An 18,158-nucleotide genomic window follows, 5' to 3' on the forward strand; every position below is an offset into this window, starting at 1 on the left:
AAGGGAAAACTCCAGTAGAATGGTACCATAGGCTTAGCCCGCACGGATGTACTGATACATATGGCGTATCGCCAACAACAAAAATTCATGTTTGATCCAAAATCTGAGTTTGTAATCCGAACATGATTTTTAAATCTAAATTTTGAATCAAATCTAACTGAGTTTCAAAACATAAGGACATTGGGTACATCATATTTATTTAAAATTAAATTCAATCCAAATCCAATTATACAAAATTTGATCAGTTGTCATTAATTTGATCTGATTTCTTAATCAAATATTAATTTTTTTTTATATCTAATTTTTCTAAAACTATTTGATCCAATATTCCATCCAAATAAATATGTTAGACATCTCTGCTCATAAGCTGCGGTGACGATGAAAGTGTCCAAATAAGATGCACAAAAGAGAAATGCATGAACGACGTTACGGATATCATCATCGTCCTCTTTTTACATAGGACCAGTGGTGACGCCAGAGTCTCAACGGCTACGCTCGAGGAGAAGCTCGTTCTTATGCGGGTTTAGAACGTAAAAAGCATCGGTCACCTGCATTTCTTTCCGTCGGTAAAGCGTGTACTTATCTTCTAGGAAAAATTACCGCTTTTTCACAAACGGCCAAATAAGATTGGGTCTGCATCATTACTTAGTGACCGTAGCCAAGATATTAATACGTCGTCTATTTTTTTTTATTATAAAAGTGAACTTATTCGAAATTAAAAAAAAAGTTGACAAGCCATAAATTTTCACATCACATCAATTAATTTCGAAACTGCGCGTACTTTTCAGCCTGTCATCATCCATCAGCAGGCGAGACGACAAAACATGTGAAACGAGTTTTGTGGTCAAAAGGCGTCCTGAAACAATCTGAAATTTCGCACTACCTTCCAACTTATCTTTATACACAAACCAAAAAAAAAAAAAGTTTCAAAAGAAAAAGTTTACTTAATTGCCTTTCTTGATTGAACTAATCAAAATCAAAGCACGCATGCTTCTTCATTTCTTTCGTCAGGAGTTGAAGCTTGATTTCTTTTTAGATTTTTTTTTCTTTCTACTTTCTGTATTTCCATGTTTTCTTTCTTTGGAGAGTGATAGGTTTTTTTACATGGGGAAGGTGTGTGATTGTGCAGAGGAAATCTCATAAAAGTCGATTCATTTTCTTCCATTGGCATATATCCAAAAGCTGCTTTCGGTGCATTGATGCATTGAGATGACATCCCGTTATGTTTTAACTTGAACGTCGGTGCTCTCGCTTTTGGAATATAAACAGTTAATGCTACAAGAATTTGAAAAGCAGACATCAGCACCCACTTCTTTGCATTAATTATATGGTTTATCCAAATCCTAGCAAGAGCTCACCCTACATTTGGTTAGACTCGGGCAGCCTTTCCAGAGGCCATTATTGATTTATAAAAATTTCTAGTAAAAAAATATCATTAAGTTAAATTCTCATCTTTGATGGAAAAAAAAAAGTTAATTTTTCATATTGCCTTAAGTTATGAATTTTCTATAAAAATCATTTACAGGTTTGCCGTAAAATGAAACTTAATGAAATTTTAAAAATTTGTAACAAATGCTCAAAGGGCGTTTAAACTCTGTCCTAAAAGTTGGTTTTTCTGCTAAACCAACTCTATGTAGAAAGTGAAGTTGAATTAAAAAGAACCAAAAAATGAAAAGTAAACAAAACCAAGTAAATTGTATGTCCATATTTATTTATTTATATTACCTATCGTCTGAGATAGGGTGGTAGTATTATATTTCGGCCGCTAAGGCAGGCTGGAACGATTCTGTTTTGAAACTAAAAAAATTGTCGTTGATTGAGTTGTACAGCCCACTGTTTATCAGGAAAAGAAGAGGGGGACAAAACCACAGGAGCCAATAGAATGCAACACAAGAACAACACCAATATGGCCGTAGATGCACGCCTTTTATATATATATATATATAATTTTCTCTTACTCCAAGTTATTGGTGTAGGGGGGAATATGAAGGCGTCCATATGGATGCCCATGAAGGTGCTCAGGGAAAGCATCGTTGCCTGGTGCTTAATTCTCGCCTCCTTTTTGCAAATTTTGAAGGCCACACCTGCCACTTGGGACAGCCTGCCGCTGGTGGCAGCATTGGGGGCGGAGGGAGGGGGGGGGGGGGCGCTTAGGTCGTGGCCCCATCCCAACTACTTAAAAAAAAATCTACATTACAAAAATTCAAAAATTTTGGTTGAGTAATATATTTTTTATGTTCTGATTTAGTTTGAGCATACCAGATTTAATTTGGCCCTACCCGAATAAGTTAGATGAATCGTTTGACTCACCCCTAAAAAAAAATCTTGGCTCTGCAAATCGCAGGCCATCAAAAGAACAAAAATATATGACTTAATACCAGATAACCAAAATACCCCATCGCCTTGCTCATTTTATTTTTCTTCACTACCAATCTGTAAAAGGATCAAGTGACCTTATTTGTCCGACATTAAAGTGCCTATCATCCACCACCTTTTCCTTTCTCTCTTTATGTTTCTCTCACTATATATATATATATATATATATATATATATATATATATATATATATATATATATATATATTGGATGGCGACTCTGATAATCTAGAGCAACCTAATTACTACCATCATAATGGATGGTAAAGAGAATAACAAAAAAAAAGATAGATATTTTAGTTATCTAATATTAATTTATATTAATTTATATCTTTTTCTTATTATATCCTTTTCTTATTGCTTTTCTCTCACTATCCATTACAAGTTTACAACGGGTTAGACAACCCTCGTGGGTTAATTAGATTATTCTGGACAGCCATAATCACCATTCACTCATTCACTTACTCTCTCTCTTTCTCTGTGTAGTCCAATTGAACATGATGAAACAACCCAAGTAGTGGTAGACACTTAGATGCTAGATAAATTAAGAACAATCTCAATTTTCATATTTTTCAGATCAGCAATTCAACAAAAAAGAAAAAAGAAACAATTCTAAAACAAAAGAAGAAAAAGGTAATAAAACATTTTCATAATCTGATCTAAAAAAAATTAAGAGCTAAGATTGTTTCTTATCTGTTTAGCATATACATGTCTAACACTTATATATATATAACTTTATGGTACACAAAAACGAAAATCAAATTAATGAAGAATGATGCCCATTTAACCCCAGTTATGTTAAGCTTGAGGTCAGTTAATGAGCTAAAACGGCTAAAACCCCCGTCGATATTTACCATCTCAGGCTTCCTTTTCTTCAAACTTTGCAGCCTTTTAATGGTTCGGCAACGTTCACTGTTCATTCATTAATAACATGTAAAAAAGAAAATGTGTATCGATCGTTATAGCCTTGACAACGCTTTTTGTACGTCACGAGCAGACTGGCATTTTTACTACTACTCAACAGCAAAAGCTCTAGGATTTTCTTTCTATTAACTGTGATTGCATGTGTTTCTAATAGTATCAACCAATGTCATAAAAATTGGTCTTCCAATCTCCGAGCTGTTGATTCTGTGATCCAGCTGAATTAGGATAAAAAACTAAAAAAAAACCATTTCAAAACAATAAACAACTAAATATGTGAAAATTAAACAAAAATAAGAACGTACTTAAATATGTCTTTTCTATAACATTGGCGTCAACGTAGGTGAGTTCTGAAAGTTAGATTGAATTTTATGTTGCAAATTGGTGTCTACCAGAGGAGCAACCTTAAATTTTATGTCCAAGTACACATTGTGTATGAGAGCCCAGTGGTGGAGCCAGAAATTTATGGTTCGGGGGCACTTTAAATTTCAATTTTAAACTTTAAGGACACTCATATATATAAAAAAAAAAATTGAAAAATTATGAAGTTTTTATATGTAAATAAAATAAATTTTGTGGGCTGGTCTTGACAAGTGCCCACACCAGCTACAATGCAGCTCTGCCACCACTATGAGTGAGAGAGAGAGAGAATCCAAGGGGTTAGAATAATTGAGAAGGGTCTAGTAAGTAGGTGGATGATTAATTATGGGATCAAAACCTCATTGTCGCTTTCTTGTGGGGCTGATGACTTTCACTGCCTTTTCCCTAGCGAAAGCTGTTAGAGGTCGAAACCATGTTCACATGAATGTTTGACACTACAGTTTTTTCATAAGTACAGCAGGTTAAGCCAACACTTAACAAGGATTAGCCTCACAGTAAAAGCTCTAATGCGCTTAACTATAACAAAATCAAAGGGGCCTTGGGCAATTATTAAGGCAAAAATATATCTGCGCAAGTGCAATAAAGTTGACAATGCATTAAAAACACGCATTCAATAATGAAGATCGCCAAAGAGGGAGCAACCCATGTGGCAGGTCGAGTCCTTGGGCTCATGGTAAGACCCTTTTGATTGCAACATGTCAAGTGACAAGGTCGTGCTTGGGCTCACAGTAAGGACCTTTGATTGGCGGTGTGCAGGACACTGAAGATTATGCCAATGCATAAAAGAACGAAATAGAAGCCCACTTTTGCATTCTTTAGTTCAAGAAACTATGTCCCAACATGGGCACATAGGGGCCAACGAGGAAGAAGGACACCCTTGCCCTCCATTCTACTTTTGTAACTTAACACCTACATATTCAAATTCAAATGCAGAAGCAGTTGTTTCGGTCAAAGCCTCCCACTTCCCCCCCATCCCATCCCAGACATGCCATTGTTTATTTTCCATAAATTCACTGCTAGATTATTCACCATCACCAGTGTAGATCCAAGTCTTCAACCAGCAATTGATGAGCCACAGTTTTACCTCACTAGCTGCATCATCTGTGTATGTCCATGTCATCCTACTTACTCAGACATCTTGAACCATACGTAACGTGGATCGAACGCACATCAGTGCTAAATTATGAGTTATCTTTGTTCCAAAATGCAAACGTTAGAACCTGAATCTGGATTTGAGTATCGCTAAATTCAAGCACAAAATGTGTAACGGGCCTGAGGAAAATAAGATGCTCTTGCAGCATGCAAAAGAAGCCCAAACCAGATTGGTTTTCAATTTAGACCAAGATATTTGTCCAAAATTTAACACAAATCTGGGTCAACATATCCGATTCAATTCTTAGTGCATAATCAGTTCATACTTTAAGAGGTTACGGGAGCAGATCATTGGACAGGATGAGGCATCCCGGGATACATTTTCCATTTTCAAGTGGGAACGAATAGGTTGGTCTCAAATCTAATGGCCCTAGGAAGCTCTCCTACAAGGTCGTCTGGTTAGCGGTCTCAGGAGGATATTGAGAACAGAACATGGGTGTGCTCCTCCCCCGTGCATGCAAGCAATAGACATAAGAACATGGAGAAGCGTCCTCGTGTTGCATGGTTTACCACAGGAAGACGTGGAACATCACATAACGGCATATGCCTGTTCCATGTGTTCCTATCAAAGGCCTTGCGTACGAGTCCAATTTGATTGCTGCGCTCTAGGCATTCCAGGCGAGAGATGGAATGCCTGCAATGCTTTAAAGGGTTTTCCAAGAAAACGTTTTGGTGTTCTTGACGTCCAATATTTGATAACGCATGCTGCAGAACATACTATTCTTATAACCGGATACATTTCCAGTAATCAAACCATCTTTACATGTTTACAGGTTAAATTAACCTATGAACACATCTTCACTACCACTGATCATAACAACCACGACAATTGATCAGTGGATCTTTAAATAAATGCTTCAGAGTGTTCAACGAGAAGATAAGTAAAGTAGTTATGGTAAGCTAGTTTTTCTTGGTGCTCTGCTTTTAATTCCCTTCTCACTTGTAAATGCTTCAGGAAATAGCTGTGCAAGTGAACTTCAGATATCCCCCATCCTCCAGAGAGAATTGCATAGCTCAAAATCAGATGTCTTTGCAGGATCAAAACTGAACTTGTCAATTTTTCTCTTGTCTCGATCAACAATATCTGTAGCATATCTTAAAGGAAAACAAAAAGGAGAACAAAAGACAGTGGTACACAGTTTTAGGTTCCCCGGCTCACCTAAAGAACCAGTCCAAATGTTGGATGAGTTCAAGGAGTGCAAAGGTAAATTTGCTTTTCTTGTTGACATGAAAAAAATTAATAGACCGAGCATCAACGCAAAGCACGAAGAGCAGCATACCTATTATTTTCGAACCGGATACCAATCAACTTAGTTATCTTTACAACTCCACCGATCACATGAGAGTTGACCTGAGTCAAACTAAATAAGGAGCACTAGGATAATAGGGACTGCCCATGCCTAATTTAAATGAGGTCTACAATATTTTCTTTGTTTAGATGTCGGCATCAATGAAGATCCAGGAAGCAGGCATGTTGGAGAAAGAAATTTGCATAAGGAAAAGAAATGACAGAAGAAAATCATGCAAGATTAGCAATTAAGAGGATACAGCCAGAAATCCCCGTTTTATCCGCCATATCTGGTATAACATGTGTCACAGATGCATACAATGAAATCTCACTCCTACAATAATAGGGAAGTTTAGTTAGAAACTTAGATGTTATTCTGTCAAATCATCAGCAAAATTACCTTTGGGGTGATTCATAATCACTATGGAATAATAAAATACAAACTAAACCGCAAGCGTATGACTTGACAAAAGAAATCATGGACCACAATATGACCTAATGACTAACAAATTTATCTTTTCTTTAAGAGTCCCTTATTAGCAACTTCCTTCCCAAAACTCTCATCATTTTCTTGTTCTCCAAACTCATTCTCACCTTTTCGGCTGCTAAGACATGTTCATCCCACTGCTTGATCCTCACCTTTTCGGATGCTAAGAATGTTCATCCCATTGTTTGATTTCCTCCAAATTTAGTCACTGATCTAGGTTAATTAACAATTAGAAAAAAAACGCTCTCCCTCTCGTATCCTTCTCTCCACTACCATCCAAGCAGAGGAGGTTAGTGACCAATCTGGGTTGGTTAAGAAGTAAAAAAAAAAACTGTCGTTATTATTTCTCAAAAATGCTCCCTTTCCATTTATTTCCAAATCTATCATGATGCAAAAGTAAAGCGCCTTTTGTGTAAGGGAAACAGCTTTTGTCAAATAGAACAAGGTCAACAACTTCAGGGATGGGTCCAACCTGGTCAAGGAAATGGAGAAGACGAATAAAAGAACTTAGTACAAGAAAAATTTAGACTTCAACTAACAAGGGAAGGATTATTACTAAACAATGATAAATAATCTAACACAATGAACACACCCAAGCATTATTCAGCCCCACATTGGTCACCCCAAAGGACCCTGAATGAGAAGGGTAATGCATTAGCTGTTGCATATCTGTACATGCATATCAAGTTATCAACCAATGCACTCACATTTGCAGCAAACTGCTGAAATATTTCAATCAAATCCTTATTCCATTACCTGACCCAATGTGTTTTCCACTATATGTGAAGCATGTGCCTGTGTGTGTGTGTGTGTGTCAGTTTGTTTCTCTACTGTTTATGCATATTTTACTGGTGCAAAAATCAGATGCATGAGAAATACTAGAAGTCAATGTCGACGTATTCTCTCTTTGAAACTCATGAGACAAATTCTGCCAGCTAAAATATGACAAATGCCAAACTAGTAACCAAGCATTGCCTGCTTCCAAGTGCTTAATGAGATTCTTGTCTTTCCTTCTTTCACAGTCATTATCTTCTTGTGTTCTTCAATGAATAGGGCCCTAAAGATGGGTATTCTTTCGGTAGTTTGGTAAATTGCCAACGCCAATATCAAAGCACAAGTATGCAATATTGTTGCAAATATGGTCCTGTTCAAAAAATCAGCCAGTACGAGGCTGAATCAGCTTATATCAACCAATATGGGCCAATAGATTGTCAAAAAAACAAGTAAGTTTGTTCACCTTATTTTTGGCCAATATGGCATGTGATTTAGAATTTTGATACAACATGGAGTATGACTTTTTACAACAATGGTTGGGTTTACTAACTAATGAAATAAATTTACTATTTAAACATATAATTAAGAAACTAAACTAGTAACTCTAAATGCTTACTGAGCTCGAGAGTCTTCCTTGTTCACACTCATCAAATCTTTCTTGCGTTCTTCGATATAGACCTTTTTACTTTCAAAATCATCTATCTGCTCCATAATTTTTGTGTTGGCAGGAAAACATTTGTTAGAGATATACAGAAATCCGAAGGGTCATGATAACACAAATTCACAAGTATAACTTGTACTTTACTTATCTGAGTTTCTGGTGGAGTTCTTGCTCTTGTTGCAGTTCACTCTCTAGTTTATTTTGAAGATGCTTTAGTTCATCTTCTGCAATGGTTTCTTTCTGGCCATCTATCTTCTGTCTGCATGTGTCAATCTTTTGTTTAACATCTGCAAATGTAATCAATTATGGGAGTAAAAAACTTCAAAATTAGTGGGAACATGCATCATAATAAAATACAGATCATTCAGATTAGAATTGCAAGCTATCCTAAAGAGGACAGAATAACAATATATAGTAATATATGATTCAGTATTCTAATAAGCAAGGTAAATGAAATCTGAAATCATAATAGACATTTGAACAGTGTTGTGGATTGTTCCATGTCATATGATACATACATTACTAGGGGCTCAAATGTTATGTTACACTGTTGTAACAAAGTACAGGTACAATATGGGAACAGTGGAAAAAACGAGGGACCTGAACTCAACTCTTAGACAGTCTTAGGAGTTGTACATGAGAAAGCATTTGGCAGTTTAAGGAAGAAAACATGAATGGAGGCTAGATTTGTGCATGGGAGAGTCGGAGACTAATTTGTGATTGAAGAAACAGGGGTTCCCTTCTTTTTTATCTCTGACAACCTATTTCTACTGTGAAAAGTACAAAATACTTTCACTTTTACCATAGACTTCTATTACATTTTGAAGATATGGCTTCAAATGACCAACATAATGATGGTGCATACCAGTGAAAGAAAACGATTGGCTGAAATTAGTTTGTAACTATCGTCGCAAAGAGATTGACCCAAGAATCTCAACCAAACATCATTTAGTCAGGACGCATAAAAATGTAGCTCCTACATTGGTAGCAGTCTAGCAGAAATTGGCTATGGTGAGACCTAGAAACTGGAAGATGAAGATGTACTTCTGACCTTACCAATGTTAGCACAAGATCAGATGTGGCTAGTTTAAGTGCAAAAGGAAAATGAGGTATGCAGAAGATAGTTTTAACTTTTAACAGGAAAAAAAATTGCCAGGTGATAGGCTTATGCTAGAGTACATAGCCAGGTGATAGGTCTTTCAAGTTTCAACTACCTGGTCGCTCGTTGGGTTTTTTGTCTCAATCAAAAACCTTTTTCGTTCTTCTACAGCATCAAGTTCCCAACATGACATTAGAAAGAAACAAACAGTACAGTGAGAGATAATCTGTGATGCATATGTTCCATTCACTGCGGCAAATTCATCTTAAATATGCAATGTCTTCTCATCATCAACTGAAAGAAAAATTCTTGATGCAAATCCTGAAAAAGTAAGAACTTGATGAATTGACATGAATTGGAAAGATAGAAGATACAGTGTCATGAACTCATGACAACTGAATTGACTGATACAATAACAATAACATTGATAGATATTTTGCATATTGTCGTAAAGGTATCAACTTTTGGAATTTGAGGATTTGGTAGAAACTTTAAGAGTGATCGCTGTTTGGTCCATCTTTTTTATAATGTTGAAGTGATGGATGGGTTGTGTTTCCACATTCTCAGAGCCCAGAGAAGAAAGTTAAAGAAAGTTTGGATATTGCATTCAACAGTCAATTTCTGAATCATGTCTCAGATTATTAAAAACCAATATAATATACTCTTAGTTAAAGTCTTAAACTTGGTTGATAACCATAGTCACAAAAAAACGTGTTGTATTGAAAAAACGCAAGAAAATGAAATGCCATTTAAAACTTAAAAAAAACGTGAAAAACGAAAAAATGCGCTTTTAACGCATTTTTTTCGCGTTTTTTCACCTTTTTTTCATTTTTTTAATGCCAAACAGTTTTTTTTGTCATTTTCTATTTTTTATTTGTTGAAAATCTTATCTTTTGATGTTTGTGTTATTTTTTTCTCACTTATTTTATTTTTCCCCATTTTAGTTTTTTTATTTTTTTTTAAATACCATTTTTTTCCTTCCCGTAATTTTCAAGCCCACCATATTACACCCAAGAAAACCTCGCCGTTTAAAACTCTGAGACATTATTTGTGAGTTGCGACTATGATTGGTAGTGTAGACCTGCCATCCATGTCACATGGGTGCAGATATGGCTGTGGAGACGTGCAAATTCGGACACCTGCACAAAGCATTTTCAGAAAACTTAGGTGCGGGGCAGGGCCATACCTCATACATATTCTAATTTCCAATAATATATATATATATATATATATATATATATAATTTTGCAGTGAACAAGTTCATTTTGTGATGTATAAGACTCAAACGTATTCTTTTTTTTTTGTCGCAACATTATATATATTAAATTGGTGAGTGTTCATTGTTATATCTATGTGTGACATTTTCTTTAACATCTAAAAAATACATTTACAATTTCTTATGTTTAACTAACTATTGGCCCAACTGATACATGTTGAGTTATGCACTTTACAACAGTGCACCTGACTATTTACTCCAACTTCTCAGAGTCGAAAAACATCAAATAGACCAACCACACAATAGAAATCAAAGATAATGGCCTAGAAAGTAGAAAGACGTTGGAAAGAACCCTACAAAATTCAAAGCATACTTACAACATCCAAAATTTATTAGTTTCCAGCAGCTGAGACATCAAAATGATGCAAAGATTGCACATATCAATGCCACATAACAGGACAACTTATGCTTCCTTTGACATTCAATGTCATGAACACTAAGTGTACCACCACATTCCCATAAATCTCAAAGGTTTTAGTTCCACTGTAATTCTAGAATCTAAACCAACATCAGCATATACCACTCTTCCTATCTCAAACAACATATCCTAAACCAGTGCAAAAACCCAGGTTTCCTAAATCCCTCCCATGAACAGATGCAGCTACCAAGAAAGGGCATTCGAATGGCTCAAACTTTCTCAGCAAGAGAATGAAGCCTATAAAAAGTGACTGCAACTTGAGTACCTCCACAAGCACAAACAAATTGGACTCTCAAGGACACATAACCAATAACCTCCAATAGAAGAATCAAAGCATTTTGAAACTCTCCAATGCAAAACCTATACAGCAAAGCAACTAAAGGACTTGAACCTCTAGAGCAAAAATGCACACCCAGAAATGCTAGAATGTCAAATGGAAGACCTAGACCTCTATAGATTGAGATATTAACACACACATGCACACACACAAGCATAAATATACAATTTAAAACCAAACTGAGCATTCACGCCTCCACAACCCAAAAGCAAATGAAGGATAACTGGATAAGATTGCTTACTATGCTAAATCAAACCATAAAAGTGCAAAAGAAAACCAGGATTCCGAAATCATCTATACAACAATAAACTCAAGCACATAGATACGAAGCAAAAGGTCTGCTTAAACACCTATAACAGCAATTGAAAGTTACATGAAAAACCCAGCTAAACCAAGTTAATTTTAAACTCTAAAAGACAACATTGGAGCACGTGAAAGACAAGGCACATGATGCATTTGCTCCTCCAGAACCAGGCCAAGCAACATGCCTTCGAACCAAATCAAACCCCTATGACACCAACAGGTATGAAAACATATCCACATAAAATGAATCAAGGGAAAGCGAAAAATCTCTACTACAAAGAGAGGCACAACAAAACTCTTTCAAATAAACTTAGGATGCCCTCTGACAGCCAAGGGCTAAGGACAGCTGTAAATCAAACTGAAGCAACAGACAACACACATATACATATGTGCAAGTGAATCTAAAAAGAAGAAACAATCATTTCTACACCAAGGCATAATTAAAACAACTTCAGACCTATAAGAATAGGATTCTCTCTCTTCAACATCCAATGGCTGAAAAGTAGCCTTGAATCAATCAAAACTATAGAAAACATCATATACATTAATGTATGCAAATGGACCAAGAGAAGAAGGAAATATCCTTGACACATAGACAGGTAACAGAAACTTTCGGCCCCATAAATATTGTAATTTCTTGAACATCAAATACGTTGTAGATTGTTTTTTCTAGTATGACGAGGTCAGAATTGAAAATGAGATTGACCTTCCATGTTGATCGAGGACTCAAAATTGTCCCTGCTACAGGAAGACTGGAGCTCGGCGATGGAATCAAAGACGTGGGCGAGGTCTTCGACATCTCTCCGAGATTTAAGGATGCCAATGAGATCATCAGCAAAAGAGATTATGTCGTTGATCCCCAACTTCCTTGTTCGATCCGCCATCAAAGGTGGTCGTCACCCTCTTGTGTTGCCCTTCTTTTCAACAATGTTGTTAAAAAGGTGATGAGACGAAGCAAGGAGTTGAGCCTATCAAGAGGCAAAGCATAAGCCTCAAAGCATTAAACCATAAGTTTCAGGACAAGATAGTAAAATATGTAGTATCAACAAAAATAATAAAATTAAAAAAAAAACTAACAAGACAAGTATATAATTAAACAACTATATAAAATAGGTACTTCTTGAGGTAATTAACTCATCTCAATCACCTTATGCACATACAAGCACATGCAAATCATAATTAAGTTCTATTCACAATGTAAGACAAAAAAAAAAATTTATATCCCAAACTAGAAAATATTGAAACTAGCTGAAATGAATGTGGAGTCCCCCTCAAATTGACCTAACCTAACAAAAGCTTATAAAAAGTAGTATCAAACAGAGGTGGGGTCATCTCCAAATCAACACATCCTAACAATACCTTCTATGCTTTTTATCCACATGTTGCATTCAATAGATTCCCACATGCATCTGCTATCCCAAATATGTAATTTTCATTACATTCCCACTTACAAAGGTCAGAAGGACAGATTTACATTTTTTTTAGGATGGCCAGGAAGATGCACAACTAATTTAAAGTCTTTGTTCTGCAAATTTGGAACGTATATCTGATATATTTGATCATAGGACTACAAAACTTTTAAACATTATCCAACCGACAAAAAATCTATATCACAACGATCCTCCAAGTTGACTTCCACCATGTATCCTTTTACATGGAAGTTACATTGTGAACTTTGTGAAAAATGATGCCATCCCCATGTATTCAGGCATATCTAAGCAGAATATACAAAGTAGAGCACACACCATCTACTAATTAATATATAAAAAGAAGCATATGAAATGCATCAGGATATTATTGTCACCAGAAAAATTTAGCTTTTTTTCTTATATACACTACAGGATAGTGTACTTAGCCTGAATAGAATGGAATTCTAAAATTATATAGTTCATGCTGCCCTCTAGAGCCCAAATAACCTATTAACCACTTATTTGAGAACCAAGCACATGACAACCAGTTAACAGATGCTACTGTTATACATCATTGGCAATTATTACTTTTTTATCCTTGACAAGATTAAGTCTTATTATGTTCAAAGACCACTGTCGGAACAGAGAAGATTGCTCCAGATGCCATAAGCCGATCTAACATAGTTTTTAGATTAAGTGTAAATATTCCACAAAAGCAGATGCACAGGTCATGTATAGATCCACAAAACATATACATAATCTAGCATTTGAAGGGAACAAGTTTCATGTGCACTCAACAAGCAGTTCTGCACAGACTTCTCCTTAACTGTCAATGAAGGAACCATCAATTAAGATGCAAAACTTGTTCAATAAAATTAACTACACACAACATCAAAGAAAGCAAACAAGCGACAATAAAGATCCTCATTTAATTTGACGCCAAGCATAACAAGAGATCCTAAATACACACCAAAATCTAACGACACTCAAGTTTCATTCAATTAACATCATCTTGATCTAAGAACCAAAAGAAGGCATCCGTGGTCATATCGAAAATAGAAATAACACAGCAGCTGTTTTGGTCATTCATTGGAAGTCTATTAACACTAGGCTAAAATCAAGAAATCACAATAATAGTCAGACACATCTTGATTAACGACCAAAAGCAGAGTAAGAACATGATACAAAAAACTCAAAGAAATGAAACAGAAACAGAGGCAAGAGCTGCCGGCCGGCAGCCCCTGTTGCAGACAAGATAGACGGATTTAAGGACCACTGCCGGTCGGCCGCCCACCCTTTGCAAGAGAAAGCGACTAAGAGAGGCAATGTGGCGGCGAATTTGACATTTCTGCCGGAAGCCTTCAACCGGGAGAGAAGGGGAGAGAGAGAAAGAAAGATAAACTCACCTGATCGTGTCTTTATCTGGGCTCGCCGGATAGAGAGTGAGATAAACGTTCGCCAGAGAGTGAGAGCGCCACCAGCATTCGCCGGACGGAGAGAGACCGGGGCACCGGAGAGAGGGAGATAGATGGTCGCCGGTGTTTGGTGGAGAGAGAGGAGAGGGTTGCTGAGTGGAGGAAGAACAGAATGACAAGGGCTTGAGATCGAGAAGCCCCGTTTTTCTCGACGAGGGGAAAACTGGAAAAACGAAAGAGGATGCAAATCTCGTTAAAATTTAAAAGAAAAAATGTTCTGAACATGTGTTTTTGAAATGCGGGCGGGCGGGCGCGCATCAGGCTAGTTTGCGTCTCATGCGCATCGATGCGTTTTCTGTCCGGATGCGCTTCGAGGCGTGCGCTTCACACTTGTTGGGCTCCGCCGGGACTTGCTTTTAATGGTGGAGCCTAAAGATCTACGTATGGTTCGAGTCTGTCAGCCCAATTTGGCTGATTAATGTGAAGACTAAGCTCCGTTTAAGTTTGAATATATATATATATACACACATTTGTATCTGTCTCTTTGAAATTCAAATATGCCGAAAGTTGGATACTGGCGGGATGGTTAAAAACTGAACATCTGTCGTTAAAAGTACCATAGATTGTTGCTAAAAGTATCGTGTGCTGCTGCTACAAACAAAATGTCATTAATGGGGGTAGTGACTGCCTTTTACTAATAGATTTTTAATTTATAATTGGCAACATTTTACATATGAAAGATAAGATTTGACTGTACTTACATATATATATATATACATACCAGCTAGCCTGATGACAGACAAGTCTGTGGGCTGTTTATCATCGGAGAGACTAGGTAAGTTTTCTATCACAAAAATTGAGACAGATTCACAAAATACTAAAAACTATTGTTCTACGAAACTGACCCAATTGTTTGTGTAGATTCATAAAAACTCACAGAGTCTTTCTATTGTCAAACACCCACGATTTTTTTTTTTCATTTTTTGCCCTCATAGATAGATGTTTTTCCTTTTTCTCTCTTAAGGTTATATTGATCATTTTGACATCCAAGCAAGGTACTGTGAGCCACCCACCTGTTTAGTGTTAATTAGTTGTATTTGCATGGGTTGGATGTTTACCTAAATATAATACGACTCCTACTAAACTATGAAAATGAAAATTTTCACAATGACTCATAATTGGATGGAGAAGGTTATTTAAATTCAAGGGAGCCAACATCACCAGCATGTTTGCACTGGGAGTTGTTCAAATATAAGGAACTGGAGAATGGAGATCCCTCGTACTTGTTCGGTCATATCGTCAGACAGCTGAGTTTTAAAACGACGGCAACAAATGATGTCATTTAAAATATGATCTATATAATTTTTTTATATAGATTTTGAGGGCACATAAATATTTTTGATAAGTAAAGTTTTATGGGCACATATAGTTGACATAGGCGTGGTAATTGCCGGAATGGAAGAAATTGCGGGAATGAAAGAAAAGGATAGAGTTTCAGGTGGTATGATGAAATACTTTTCTTACTTAATTAGAGGAAAACACCACTTAGATCCTCCAATGTTGGAACACATAAGTAAAAAAAGGATTTTGCCGCATTTTTTACTTTGTAAAAAAACCATGATGAATTTTTAATTTGGATTTTTTTTTGTTTACTTTTCAATTTTGTCTGAGGGCTTTTCAGGTATTCTCAGTATTTTGTACGTATATGGGTAGTGGCATATAACCAGCTTTGATTACAAGCACATGCGTTTAATGCATACATACAACCAGCTCAGCCACATTTTTTTTTTACACATTTAATTTAAAAATATGTTTTGAAAAAAAAAAAATCGATGCAGTAATCTGAAAATTTGAGGGAGGTTGTGCGCTGGCCCCGCCATTTAATTTAGCTCTAGCCTCGGTCAAGTCGATTAATGTATTAATTCACCTAAAATGATTTTTAGTTCAATTCATTTGGGGGAGTATATAAGAGCCCTACTGAAATATTGGACCTGGCATACCGGCTTGGTTGCTGGTGTCAGTGCTAGTATTTCATCTTATGACTTAAATATTTACAGTTTAAACATGGTGTTGGTCTTTGTATATCATCATCCTACGTATAATTTACAGCCTAATCATGGCATATATATATATCAATTGAATATACTTTTACTTTTACGGTATCTGCTTTCTTAGATATTCATATACTCGGATTCACAGAACCAAGTCTGAATCTAAATCCGAAATCTGACATCACAATCTGAATCTGATTTTTACATTCATATTCAAATGCAAAATTTCAACTGAATCCAGCTGATTTTCAAAATGTGTGAACATTGAATATACGATATTTATGTATGTCCACATCCGAGTCCAAACTGATGTCATTTCTCAAATCTGAATTTGATCCAATTTTTTAATCGGATATTAATTTTTTTTTTCACATCGAATCTTTTTGGAACGGTTAGATCAAATTATCTATTTCAAATTGAATATATTGGCATCCCTACTCGTTCATGCACAACTTTCGAACAGTTTACTGAACTCAAGTGTGGAGGAATGGTTCTTTCTTGCACCGTAGATCATAGTATCTCAGACGGCTACTCAGCGGACATGTTTTTAGAAGCACGGCCCAAGATGACCAAAATCAGGCACCATTTCTACGATTAAGAGTGGAGCCAAGGTAGGGACCCACGTGGGCCTTGGCCCCACCTTTTTTTTTTTTAAAATTACATGTAAATTTTAGAAATTTTCACTTGGTTTATATAAAAAATTTGAAAAATAATATTTTGGCCCTAATCAAAATTTAAAAACTTTAGTTTGCCCCCTTCATAAAAAGTTTCTGGCTTTGCCCCTGTCAACGATGCCGAGTTCTAGACGCTCTCTTAAATAAGCAGGATTTACTACATGAAGACTGAAGTCACTGCCCCTCTCCCAGCTAGATTGTTAGATTGGCCAGTGAGAAGTTGTTAGGAATGCTTTATGTACGTTTAACTAGTGCTGTTGCATATGTTTAAGTTTATAAATGAATCGAGTTTCTACGGAGATACTTGGACTGAAATGAATGAGATTGAAAAGATCCATGTTACAACTTGCATAAGGAAAAGTTCAGGCTTTGAGCAATCAGTTCCATCTGCCGAACTTTACCTCTTCAATTTGGCACGAAGGTGCACTGGGTAAGCTGGCAGAGCTGTAGTTCATAACTAGAGCTGCTTGACTCAAGCCCTGTCGTAAGGATTACTTTGGTATCACGGCCACGCTGTGCGGCCGTGTGATCACAGTCTCACGCTAGCTACGGCCCTACGCCTTGCATATCCAAGCTGCTAACTAAGAGCTGGCAGAAGAGGAAGAAGTTGTGAGGAGGAAGACAAACGGAAGCCAACGGCATTTAAGGAAAAAAAAAAGAAGTCAAGGGATTTTGATCGAACGCGCAAGGCGATCGAAATCCAGGTTTTCCATCGAAAAATCGAGATTTTGATCCCGTGTTTATCTGGAGTTTTGAATCTTTTGAAAAGCTAGGATCAGAAACCCACTTCTACAATGGATTCATCGCCTGGCAAACATAATCCAAATGTTTTCCGGGAATATTAGTAGCATCATTTTTTTGTGTTTCATCCGTCTAGTTGTTGTGTTATGGAACATGTTGCAGAGTGCTGTTGCTCAGAGTCTGTTGCTCAAAGTAATGATCATAATCCACATGCCAATTTCAATAGACAATAGCAGTGGTGCTTTTATAGATGGTGACTTTGTTTTTTTAGAATCACCCAGCCAGGACTATTCAACCTTTCAATCCAACATGACTATTTAGTCCAATCCAACATGATAGTCCAACATGGTAGATGGTTAAAAAAAAACAAGAAGAAAAAACATAAACATTTTCATT

General features: G+C 36.4%; 1 protein-coding gene across 4 annotated transcripts; it reads right to left on the reverse strand.

Annotated features, from left to right (window-relative positions):
- Positions 1–5,535: 5,535 nt before the first annotated feature.
- LOC116248466 (kinetochore protein SPC24 homolog) lies at positions 5,536–14,588 on the reverse strand. Of its 4 annotated transcripts, XM_050076187.1 has the most exons (7): positions 14,288–14,573; positions 12,179–12,440; positions 8,187–8,326; positions 7,995–8,095; positions 6,378–6,451; positions 6,110–6,180; positions 5,536–5,924 (listed from the first exon to the last, which is right to left on the reverse strand). In XM_050076187.1, the coding sequence occupies exons 2-6, from the start codon at positions 12,354–12,356 to the stop codon at positions 6,140–6,142; spliced, it is 534 nt and encodes a 177-aa protein (XP_049932144.1). In that variant the 5' UTR covers positions 12,357–12,440; positions 14,288–14,573; the 3' UTR covers positions 5,536–5,924; positions 6,110–6,139. The 4 variants fall into 4 exon arrangements, with proteins under 4 accessions (XP_049932144.1, XP_049932143.1, XP_049932142.1 ...); XM_050076186.1 differs by lacking the exon at positions 6,110–6,180 and having other exon boundaries at positions 5,536–5,913; positions 14,288–14,566; XM_050076185.1 differs by lacking the exons at positions 5,536–5,924; positions 6,110–6,180; positions 6,378–6,451 and adding an exon at positions 6,461–7,748 and having other exon boundaries at positions 12,179–12,463; positions 14,288–14,588.
- Positions 14,589–18,158: the final 3,570 nt, after the last annotated feature.

This window comes from Nymphaea colorata, chromosome 2, assembly GCF_008831285.2.
Source record: "Nymphaea colorata isolate Beijing-Zhang1983 chromosome 2, ASM883128v2, whole genome shotgun sequence".
Taxonomy (NCBI): domain Eukaryota; kingdom Viridiplantae; phylum Streptophyta; class Magnoliopsida; order Nymphaeales; family Nymphaeaceae; genus Nymphaea; species Nymphaea colorata.